Below are 13057 nucleotides of genomic sequence, written 5' to 3' on the forward strand. Positions count from 1 at the left end.
TTAATTTTTCTGTAGGCAGTATCTATCTTACCCCTAGTGAGACAAGCCTCTACAACCTTACATTTGTCCTCTAGCCATCCCTGCTTAGCCATTTTGCACTTCCTGTCGATCTCATTTTTGAGACGTTTGTATTCCTTTTTGCCTGCTTCATTTACTGCATTTCTATATTTTCTCCTTTCATCAATTAAATTCAATATTTCTTCTGTTACCCAAGGATTTCTATTAGCCCTCGTCTTTTTACCTACTTGATTGTCTGCTGCCTTCACTACTTCATCCCTCAGAGCTACCCATTCTTCTTCTACTGTATTTCTTTCCCCCATTCCTGTCAATTGTTCCCTTATGCTCTCCCTGAAACTTTCTACAACCTCTGGTTCTTTCAGTTTATCAAGGTCCCATCTCCTTAAATTCCGACCTTTTTGCAGTTTCTTCAGTTCTGAGTAGTTCCCGCCCGGAGATCCAAATGGGGTACTATTTTACCTCCGGAATATTTTACCCAAGAGGATGCCATCATCATTTAATCATACAGTAAAGCTGCATGCCCTTGGGAAAAATTACGGCTGTAGTTTCCCCTTGCTTTCAGCCATTCGCAGTACCAGCACAGCAAGGCCGTTTTGGTTAGTGTTACAAGGCCAGATCAGTCAATCATCCAGACTGTTGCCCCAGCAACTACTGAAAAGGCTGCTGCCCCTCTTCAGGAACCACATGTTTGTCTGGCCTCTCAACAGATACCCCTCCATTGTGGTTGCACTTACGGTATGGCTATCTGTGTCGTTGAGGCACGCAAGCCTACCCACCAATGGCAAGGTCCGTGGATCATGGGGGCTGTTACTCTTCAAAAAACCTTTATTTCCAGAGTCAGAATTGTAATACATTCGTATATTACATATCACTGCTGACATTGCCATCACACTTACTTCATAAACAGCCGAACAAGTTTAGCTTGTAAATAATAGGCTTATTTACATTCAAATTATAGAATAAATATGCGTAACCTCAGTTACATCGATCATTCTTATGTACATATATACATCCATATGTTTGTGTGCCACAAAACTTTGCATAAGAAATATTATACATAATTTCTTTCACATTATTCATGGAAGCTTATTTTTTATTTATGGGGCAGATGGGAAGCATCGGCATTTACTCTGAATAGACTATTGTGTAACTACATTTAGCATTGCCTCCAGCAATGAAGGAAGGAATCTATATGAGTACAGACCCATCGGATTACAATGGAAAGGATGTAGAACTCATTTATCGTGTTACAAAAATGGTTCAAATGGCTCTGTGCACAATGGGACGCAACATCTGAGGTCATCAATCCCCTAGAACTTAGAACTACTTAAACCTAACTAACCTAATGACATCACACACATCCATGTTTGAGGCAGGATTCAAACCTGCGAGCGTAGCAGTCGTGCGGTTCCAGACTGAAGCGCCTAGAACCGCTTGGCCACTCCGGCCAGCTATATCGCGTTACAAGAAGACTCTCAATCAGCATTGTTCTCATGATAGACTCTTGTTATGTTCCTAGTACCTGAAATAGACATTGTTTACTTCAGACGACGGGTAACTTAAATACTCATGACATGTGTTTAATTGCCATAAATGTTGTTGTCATTCGATGTATAGGAATAATCCTGTTTTTGAGGAATACCTTCATATACATATATACATATTATAAAGAGAAAAATGGGTGTTGGGAATTTCTGAAGCAGACTGTACCCTGTGTGTAGGTCAGCCTGTACCCTGTGTGTAGATTGGCCCTTTATTTGTTCGGTCGCATCAAACCTATATCACTTGTCACTTACCGCACTGCTGCTGCTGATACTTCGAATAATTCATTCACACCAATTGTTACAACTAAATTTTATTTGCTTGAGGTGTAGCCTGTTACTTGTATGGTACCATGCCACTCTCAAAGCTTATCATTTCTTCTTTCACTGATACTTTGAATCATTCATTCACGCCAATTGTCACAACTAAATTTTATTTGCTTGAGGTGTAGCCTATTACTTGTATGGTACCATGCCACTCTCAAAGCTTATCATCTCTTCTTTCACACCGTGTCATTCCACAGGTCGCTAAAAAGAAAAACTTAAAACTAAATGTGTAGTAGCTCAGTGGACATTGATTCAGTCATTCTTTTATGTCAGTATGCAACCGTTTTATTCACCTGTTCCACCCAGTACATCAACAGCTTCCCTTATCTGTACCCTGCAAAGAAAAGTATCTACAAAATTCCATAAAGTGTGAGATACTTGTGCTCCTATCTCCGTATCCTGCTGTCATCTCAGCTGTCATCACACATATCCTTAATTATTTGTTATATGTCCTGTAGTTCAGTTTCTGTAAACATCTGTGCATACCTGTATATAGTAGGTTAACATTATCATTTTATGCAGATATTACTCGTAGTCTCTTGTATATTTCCTTAGTTAACATAGATGTAGTCAACCTTAAATTTATAGTTATTCCTTCTTTCTTCCTATATGTATACAGTTCTTATAAATATGTGTGTGGGAAAGTTGCATTTAATTGCATTAACTGTCAGTCTTTTATCATGTCAGCTGTCTAATAATTAAATCTCCTGTGGCCGTGTTTACATGTGCATTCGTGCGAGTTGTTGCTTTCGCCTCAACATTATAATTACACCACAGCATACATCACAAGTTATGCTCTGCTTCACCACTCTTCATGTCAAGCAAATCACTGCTTTGTTATAATAGCCCTCTCAATTTCACTTAGCTGCTACTATCAAAATACAAGTAAAAGTCTCTTATATCCAAACATGTTTCCTTAACACTAGTATTCAAAAGAAAACAGAAATTAAATTACTGTTATGTACAGTCATTTTCAGTTAAAATACTTATGCCAGCAATGTTTATTCCACAAATGCCTTTAAGTCCTTGTGGGGATAGAGACCTTTGTCTCAACCAGTCCTCTCATAAATCAGTTGATAAGCTCTGGAATATGAGACTTTGGAAATTATATACAGTTCTGATTTAAGTAATTGCCACTTCTTGTTTAACTTCCCTATTTTTGTTGACCTAGGATGTGTTCATAACAGAACTTGTTGGCCCTCAGTAAACTGTGTAAAATGCTTCAGCTTCCAAGCAGAGATTTTTTTCCTATATTCAGCCCTGTTTTCCAGTGTGATTACTGCTTGTTTAATTTTTTCCTCCGAGGTAATTTCCACTGCTGGTACTTTTGGTAGTGGTGACTCCCATTTGTCCTTTTGTCTAGCATAAAACATTAATTCATTTTTGTGAAACCAGTGGAAGAATTTGTAAGATTGTTAATGACCTGGCATGAACAGTGTGACATATTCTACCCATTTCATGTATGTGTGCGGTGTGTATATCCTTATGAACCGATTAAATTCCTTGAATACTCTTTCTACAGGCGATGCCTTGGGGTGGAATCTTGATACTAAGATTTGTTTTATACCCTGTGATGTCACAGATTTCTTCCATTTCTGTCCTATAATATATGTGAGGTATTATCAGTAAGTATAAATCGTGGCTTTCCTATTCTCCTCATGTAATCTTCTTTGATCGTTTTCCTGATGGAGGACGCTGTTGTGCTATGTACAGTGTACATCACAATATGCTTTGTAACAACATCATATAGTGCTACTATGTATCTTACTCCACCCTTGCATCTTGGATAGGGGCTTGCTACATATAGAGACACTAAATCTAGAGGGCTCTAAGTTAAAATTGGGTGAAGCTCGATATGTTTGGAAGAGTTAGAATGTTTTGCCTTCTGACACACTATACATTTTTGTAGTACTTGAAGTACTCGTCTTCTCAAATTTGGGAAGTAGCAGTGTTTACCTATCTCATCGGTACATGTACTTACCCTGTAGTGTCCCCACACTTCGTGGATGTACACTATGAATTCCTCAATGTACTTCTCAGGAAGACAAATGCACCATTGTTCTGAGTCAGGATGCTTGCGATGAAATAAAACAATCTTATATTCCCTGTACCACAATTTTACCTGTTTGTTGCCTTCCTGTGTTAGTTTTTGTCTGACTTTGATCCATCTTAGGTTCTGTTGTTGCATGGTTTTCATTTATTTACAAAACTTACTGTAGTCAGATTGCGGTACTTTACTTTGCATAAGAAGAGTTCTTATTTCAGAATCCTGTACCAAAACTTCACTAAATTCATCTAGACCTTGAGGCAACCTTGATAGAGCATCAACAATGATGTTCTGATTGCCGTTGGTATAAATAATTTCGAAGTTGAATTCTTGCAAATATTGACACCACCTTGCCAATCTCCTGTGCAGTCATCTGCATGTCAACAATAATGAAAGGAATTGGTGATCACGATATACTTTTGTACTCTTACCCCATAAAAGTACTCAAATTTTCTGAATGCCCAGACTTTCTAATTCTGCCAAACTTTAATTCTGATGCAGAGTATGATCTTTCTGCATCAGTTAATGTGTGGGTAGTGAATCTAATTACCATTTGCAATATCTTAACGTCTTCCTCTCTCATCTGGAACAGACATGCCCTCAGACCCTGTGAGAAGGTGTCTGTGTACAGACAGAAGTCTTTCTCCTTATCCAGGTGAGTAAGTATATTTGCCTCGTTAACATTATTGAAATCCTCTTGGCACTTGTCATCCCATAGCCATGGTTTGTTTTTGTGTAATAAATTAAACAGGGTGTTCCCAGAATGAGATTTTCACTCTGCAGCGGAGTGTGCGCTGATATGAAACTTCCTGGCAGATTAAAACTGTGTGCCCAACCGAGACTCAAACTCGGGACCTTTGCCTGTCACGGGCAAGTGCTCTACTTGCCCGCGAAAGGCAAAGGTCCCGAGTTCGAGTCTCGGTCGGGCACACAGTTTTAATCTGCCAGGAAGTTTCATAAACAGGGTGTTACTGTTCATCAGTTGTTTGGGTATGAACTTATGGAAGAATGATGCTAATCCTAAATAAGCTTATTTCTTGTTCGTCGGTGCAGGACAATTGCATATGGTGTCAAGTTTCTAAGTATCAGGGAGGATACCTTGTTCGGAGATAATGTGACCAAGAAATTTTACCTTCTCCCCCGCCAAAGTCAGTCTGTTTTAAATTGGCTGTCACCCTATATTTTGAAAAATGCTGTAAAACTTTCTCAATCAGCTTAATGTGTTCTGACCAAGTGGGCGTTGTGATTAACAAGTTGTCAGCATAGACCATAACCTTGCGAAATAGCTCTGGTCCTAATACTTTATCTAATGCTGCAATGAAAACACCTGCACTTATATTCAGACCAAATGGCAGGATGCAGTATTCAAAGTTTCTACCACCACATACAAAAGCTGTGTACTTTCTACCTTCTGGATGGAGTTGGATTTGCCAGTAGGACCATCAGAGGTCCAATACGGTAAAATACCATGTATTATGGAACTTCAACAGTTGTCGGTCCAGGTTGTCAGGTCTGATTCAAACTGGTACTAGGATCTTATTAATACCTTGAGCATCCAGAACCAATCTTACTGACCTGCCTGGTTTACTTACAAGGGCAATATGGGGCTACAATAAGGTGAAAAGGAAGGTTGGAAGGTTCCCCATTTAATCATTCGATTGACTTCTTCTCACACTGCCTCTCTTTTCACCCAAGGAGTGGAATATGATAGGGCATAATAAATCCATTTTGTACTGATAATCCTTGATAACTCTGGGTTGTTTTATAAATACATGTGCATACTTAACAACAGACCTGTTAAGTTCCTGTTGCTTCTGTTCATTTAAGGTGCTGGGCTCACTCACCTTTTGTTCTACCATTTCATAGTTTACATCAGATTCTAGCACTTGTTCATTATAGTGAGTGTTTCCAAACATTACAATAGGAAATACAGACTGAACTGTTACATCAGACTCCTACTTCTGCTTGACCTTCTTGTCTGAGGTTTTTATTAAATAAACAGCAAATACGTGCTCGTTTACAGTGAAGTAGCATTTACCACTTTCTATATCAATTTGCATCTTATAAGTCCTACACGTGTCCATCTCAATCAAACAATTTACTATTAATTTGTCAATGGTGAGGAAATTTTCAATGGAATAAGTGCTTGTAATTTCACTGCTTTTGATTTCTTTTTGGTAGCCATCTGTATTCTACAATTCTGCACTGGGAATGTGGGAATTTTACCTCTTTTCTTTAACTCTTGGAAAAATTCAGTTGACATTAAGTTAGTCATTGTACCTGAGTCTAAAACTAAGTGTACTTCCATGTTAAATATCTTTATCTTTGTAACTGCCTGTACCTACTCTTCATACAAGTTTTCTTGAACATCCTCCTCATGTCGGTATAAATCATCTTTCATGTCACATTGTTCATCATATCTCCCTACCTGCTCAGGATTGTGAGCCTCACTGTGACCCGTTGGAGTTTTCCGCTGGTGCAGGAGCATTGACCTCGATGACCGGAGTAATTTCAGCGAGCTGTACAGTGTGTGTTGTGTTATGCCAATTCATGTCATTGGCTGCGTGTGACCCATTTTCGCATGAAATTATAGTTCACGCTATTATGTTGTCCAAAGGTTGGCTGTGGCACAGGGTGCGGTATTTGATTGTTGCAGACAGCGTGCCAGTGCAACGGCTGGCTGTTACTATTTACGAGCAGTGAATAGCCTTGTACTGGCTTGTCCATTGTAATTGTTCTTGTTCTGATAACCTCACTTGAATCTTTTGTTTGTCCCATTGACATATCCATTCCCATTCTGTATGTACTGTGTCAGATATGGTTTCCATGGTTGTTGGGTACTAACATTATTATTTACAGATTGGTTTCCAAAGACGGGTTGAGGTGTTTGTTTATCTGCTGTTTTTTGTTGCCATGGTGCCTCCTTATAAATCAGGGCAGTGGAATCCAAAACTGACAAAAAGTACTCAATGCCGTGTTCTGCTATAGTTACTAATCTTTCCCTAATGTGAGGTGGAAGCCGACTCTTTAATATCTTCATTACGTCCACCTGTGATATAGGATTAGTCCAATATCTGTTTTTATTCAAATACTTTTTGAAATAACCCTGCAATCTTCCATACTTACTATGAATTGGAGCTGTGTTAAAGACTTAACATCCTAACTTTTCTTGAATGGCTTCCGACCAGTACATGTCTAATAAAGCACATTGAAATTGCTGGTAACTGTGACAATGTTCTGCCATGTCAGTGGCCCACAAAAGAACATCACCTTGGGTGTAACCAACAGCAAATCTTATTTTTTGAGCCTCTATCCCATTATGCAGAAATACATTGCAGAATGCACTGATAAAAACTATTGGGTTCATCCACTTTCCATCTGTTGAATACATGGCAAACTGCCTTTGTCTAAGCAACCCTTCATCAGCAAAGATGGTTGTTAAACATGCGGCATTATCTGACTTCGGTGTGTTATTACAACTGTGCGGAGTACTGTGTGACGGTTGCGCATGTGTTGTAGGTGCTGCTGGAGGTAAATTATGAATTGTACAATCTTCACTTGTGCTCGCTATCAGGCTTGTGACAAGATGTGTATAACTATTACGTGCATCTGTCTTGGTCACAGTTAGTGTTGAATATTAGCAACCTGACCTACTTCATTTGATGGTTTGATTTCCCTTTTCTTCATGGCCTCTTCTATGGGGTCAACATATGCTTTACATTCAGATACTATCTTCTGAGCTAATGTACTACTTTAATCTAAGGTATCTGCTTCTGCTCTTTTGGTTATATCATATAAATTTTTTCTTATCTGAGTTCATTCTCTTTTGGCACATTCAGACTATAATTCTAAGCTTTCTACAGGTTACTAAGCTGTTGTGTAACTGTATTGAATTTCCTCATATCCTGGAATTTCATGTTCACATTTGTCAGTAATTGTTGGAACAGCACATTTGTGGTACTATTATTGCTGTTATAACATGTACTTTGCATTTTAATATTCAGATTACCGATAATCGGTGTCCGTCCTATGTTGTCAAAATACACTGCTGTTTCACGTTCCTCTGTTTCATTTCGCAGTGATTTATCACTTTGGGAGATGCTGTGAAATGGTCTCATTGATAGTCATCATGGTATCGTCTTAGTTTGTCTGTGTATCTGTGCTGTCGTTTGTTAACAACAGTCGATAGGACAACTCGTGAAACTCATGAAGACACGTGCCTCCATCACAATGACATAGGTCTCTCCTCACTTAGCATGAGAGGAATGCTACCTATCTCTCTCTGATACATGTTGACTTTCTGCTAGCTGCGTGGTTGGCACTTCATTTTCATTTATTTGTTTGTACAATGCACCGCCATCTTGGCCGATTGCAACTTCTGTATTACGATCAACAATGGACAATTTTTGGTCAGCCATTTTTGTCATACTAGCAATTACCAAAAAATTTTACAAAAGTCAGTAGAAAAATTTTTATGCAAATAAATTTTACACCTGAAATCTGCAATTTCCTATGAAATCATGTTTCTATAGATTATTGTTAATTTGTCGAAAAGTATTATGACACAAATGATTCATAATAATTTATACTACACTGAAGAGTCAAAGTTAGGTATAATTTTAGATTCCTTTTGATTAACAAATTTTCTGCTAGGGAATTGATAAGGAAATAGGAAAGAAAGCTAAATACAACAAGAGAGGCGCTACTAAGCATAATCACACAAGCTATTGCTTAAATTTTCTACCTCCTTTGTGTAGTCAAGCAACTCACTTACGTCTCCCATTGGCGATAAATTGGTCTTTTTAATTCTCTGCTTCTTGTTTTTTATATTATGCACATTTTCGTATCAAATGGCTTTTGTTACACTTGTATTCATGCAATAAGAAAATTGACAAAAATTAGTTTTTCTTTTAGACAATAATGACAAGTTTTTTTTCGATTGTATGTTTAACATTGACTAGAAAAAGTCTGTTCATGTTTAGCTATGACTTGGTCCTAGAAAATTGGTCACCAGTTGAGTTCGATATTGGTCAATTTTAGAATAACCGTGCTGGGAGGCTGCCCGAAAGCTAACACAAAGTGTATGAATCGGTATGAAATTTACGTAATGAGAGATAATTAATACTTGCAGTACTGGAATTAAAGCATGAATTCTTGTTGAAACTAAATTTGCTGCTATGAACAGTTTTCCTCACAATGTAAGAAAAATACAATGTAACTTATCAAAGTCACACAAACCGTATTTTGCAGCAACTTGGTGCTTAACAAAAAGTCAATTATTTTGGCTATTACAAACATATATATTTAATAGACATTATTATTAAGTTACCTCTAATGGTCCTGTGGTTGCCGGTCATACAGTCCATCCATTAAATCTTGATGATTAGCAGATGTTTTCCCAGATGGGAGAAATTACTTCCTCTTCTTACAATTGAAGGTTTAAGTCCTACATAGAAATTTAAAAAAATCTTGGATCTTTTATAACTCATAATACATATTTTTCCTTTTGCATTTTTATCACACATATAATTTACAACAGTCATTGGTGACATAAGAGTAAAAATTCTATGTCCTTCTTTTGTGAGGTTTAAAACACAAGTCCTCTCAAGCGAGATTTGAAACAAAAGTTGTTAAAAAAATGAATATCCTCCTTGCATTTGTCATTTGTTGAAAACGTTCATATAAATTGATATCACAAGAAAATAAAAAGGTATTACACATAGTTTCCTGGTGCCATTACAACTTTTGATTTCATCTATTAATAATATGGCTGTTATACATACTTATACACAAGGTATCAGTTGGAATTAAATATAATAAAAACTATGCCCAACAGCACTATAGCGGCATGGAGAAACAGATAATAAAAACTAGAAAGTGAATTTTTTTGGCACACAGCTTCTAATATTTGACAGAGAAAACTAATTTCATATTGTAAAAATGCACTATTTGTATTAACTGGCTGAATTGCCTTACTGTGTTTTGTGCATTGTGGTATCATTTTCATATGCATTATGTGAATAAATGGGAATGGCAGAAAGTATGCAAAAGTATAGGAAGATAACCAGACACTGTAAGAATTAAATGTTGAATTACATGCTGGAAGAACTCAGATTCGTTCTTCAAGGTTCAGTGAGTGTCTGTGTGTGTGTGTGTGTGTGGGGGGGGGGGGGGGGGGGATAGGAAAAGATAAACCAAAGCTATCACCACTGCATAAATGGGCAGAATTTACAAAGGATGTTAATGTTGCTTCTTACACAAAGTAGAAGGCAAAAGGGTATTAATGTTGCTGAAATAACTCAAATATTCCAGAGAACTTATGAAGTGCAGTAGGATTACTGCAACTGTCAGCAAAAGATAAATGCAGTGTAAATGGAAACAAAAAGGTAGAACTATAAGTTTCCATAATAAGAAATAATAAAAATGGTAGTGATTGAATTACTGCTGAAGATGCAGGAAAGATGGAGAATAAAGATGATAACGAAGATGAGTGTTAATGAGTTAAACAAATGTAAAATTAGAGCAAAAGTAATGTATCTATAATAGCTACACAGACAGTAAAGGAAGTGAGATTCATATAAAGAAATAGATAAACATCTGTTGCATATGCTGTAACTGACATGTCTCTGCAGATGAAAAGAACCATCTTTCCGTTTTCTAAGACTATAAGAGGTATGCAGTCCCATACTTACTTTTAAACTTGTTGGAGTGGCCATTGTTTTATATTTTTCATTACATACATGTCTGTACTGAATGGAAAAATTCACTGTAACATTTAAAGGGATTAAAAATAAAATGTGTTGTGTTGTACATAAATAAAGTTTTAAATTTTAACATAATGACTCAAGCTCACAGCTGAAAACATTGGTTAGCTTATTAGGCTTGTTAGATATTAATAAATTTGAAAGATATCACTCAAATTTTAAACAGTCTAGTATAAGTGCTATATATCTGTGGAAATATGTGTAAATGCACTGTGAGAACTTCTAGGGAAGTGCTCACACAGGAAGTTTCAGAAGACAGGAAGTTACTTCACTAGTGGAAAGAAAAGATGATGAATGTGGTTTCTTCAGCTAACCACAGTCTTCCTGCAGGCAACTTCATTCATGTTACCCACTCATTAATGTGTGCATTTAGTCAAAGTGAATGTTGTGTGACATTTTATGTAACAGAGAACATGATGTATCTAGCAGTTTTCGCCATTTTGTCTACAGCATTTGTGAATGTATTTTGCTTTAATTTGGATACATTAAATCCAATTATATATGAAGACTTTCTGAGCAAAGGATCTGGAAGAAGCAGCTACTTTGGGTACAGTATTGTTCTGGATTCTGGATCTCCACCCTGGTTAGTATAAAAAACTATTATTATAAATGCATAAATATATCATTTAAAATAATATTACATATACTGCAGTGAAACAGGAGTGTATATGTATAAAAGAAAGCCAGAAACAACCATTTTTTTGGAATACTTTGTTCCTAAAATTTTGAACTTTTTAGGGTATATTGTACAATATTAGTGACTACAATCAGTATTCACAAATGACATGTGTTAACAGAGAGAAACATGAGATGTTAACAGAGAAACCTGCTGAGGTCTATTGAAAACCAAAAACACACCTGCACTGTGAAAAAAGGAAACATCAAACAGATCATAAATTAATTAATTCACACTGTTTTTCTCCAAAACTCATTTCATAGAGCAGCATAAGCTATGAATCCAATATAAATTCACAACTTTTCCTCTCAGATGGGACATAGGATCTAGACAATGTTTCACAGAAATAGGAATTTGACATTGTTAACAATAGTGTATTTCTGGATAGTCTGACATTCGCTTTCAGGGAGCTAATCATGACTGGCTGATAAACTACAGAAAATTCACAGAGTGTTTCTGTGGTTCATGCCATTGTCTATTGTGCAATCCATGTGTTCAACACCCAGTATCATATATTACATATTAATATTTATTTATGCATACTGAAACTTTTAGAGGATGTATACTGTATGTCTAAGTATGAAGCCATGGCCCATAGAACTTAAAGTATGTTACTGACAGGTATATTCAGAGTAGCATTCTGTATATTGAGATAATTTGTGGGAAAAATGGAAATTATAGTAATTTAAGAGTTTATTGTTAAAAGTAGGAAGAGCATGCACAAACCTCACTATGGGAGACTTTGATGTTGGGATCACGGATACACTACAAACTTTGTAAACCTTCAGTAGGCCATTAAAACAACATAATGTGAAAATACTAAGGTGCACTACCCTGGAATTTACAAGAAAATCACAAGAGAAGTTTTACACTTCTATTATGTAACTGTTGTACCTGTGTGCAGGTGGCAGATGTTAAGAGCTCATGGTGGTCAAGTGGTTAGTGTCCCAGCTACATAAGGTGAATGTGTATGAGGCAGTGGTCCGACTCCTGTTCAAACCTTCAGTTTTGTAATACAAGTTTAAATTCAGTGATATTCAAAAAACTTGCACATACACTATTATTTCTTGCTACATTAGCAACATCTCACTGCTATGCAGGGTGATTGCCAAATGAGGCCTGCCTCTGTGTCTGCAGCCCGAAATGTCGAGACGCAAAGTAGTTCTGGGTACCTTATTAGATTGCAAGTGTAAGGAATTTAGCAAATCTTGATAGACATACATCTTTAGGGAATATAAATATGTTTGTTGTAATAATTAAATTTAATTAAAAATTGTAAGCAATCAAATAATGTGAAGTTCGCTAACACTTCATGCAAATACATGTGGGTTTTAAAAATTATAGTACCTCTCAAATGTCATATAAATTAAATAATATGACCAGTGATGAAACCAATTAAAACATAAGTCTGAGCAGGAGTCAAACCTTCACCTCAAACACAGTCCTCTTATGTAGCTCGAATGTTAACCTCTTGACCACAATGAATTCTAACATCCGTCGCCAATGCACAGTTGCATCAGTTACATAATAGATGCTTAAAACCTCTCTTGCAAATTTGTCAGAAGCGTCAGATTAGTGTACCTTACTACTTACACATTATGTTGTTTTAATGACCTACTGAAGGTGCACAAAGTTTGAAGTAAATCTAACCCCTACTAAACAAGTCTTCAAGCCATCTGTGAAC

At 36.7% G+C, this 13057-nt stretch overlaps 1 protein-coding gene and 1 long non-coding RNA gene across 2 annotated transcripts in view; one reads left to right on the plus strand and one right to left on the minus strand.

The window, feature by feature from the left end:
• Positions 1–825: 825 nt before the first annotated feature.
• Positions 826–10917, minus strand: LOC126260163 (uncharacterized). The gene is made up of 4 exons (XR_007546614.1): positions 10787–10917; positions 10626–10699; positions 9263–9379; positions 826–1540 (listed from the first exon to the last, which is right to left on the minus strand). It is a non-coding gene; the product is annotated as an uncharacterized LOC126260163 (long non-coding RNA).
• A 67-nt stretch (positions 10918–10984) lies between these two features.
• Positions 10985–13057, plus strand: part of LOC126260591 (integrin alpha-PS5-like) — a 563809-nt gene continuing 561736 nt past the window's right edge. The window contains exon 1 of the mRNA XM_049957927.1: positions 10985–11280. Coding sequence (XP_049813884.1) covers positions 10985–11280 — 296 coding nt within the window. The remainder of the gene's footprint in view (positions 11281–13057) is intronic.

Source organism: Schistocerca nitens, chromosome 5 (assembly GCF_023898315.1).
Source record: "Schistocerca nitens isolate TAMUIC-IGC-003100 chromosome 5, iqSchNite1.1, whole genome shotgun sequence".
NCBI lineage: Eukaryota > Metazoa > Arthropoda > Insecta > Orthoptera > Acrididae > Schistocerca > Schistocerca nitens.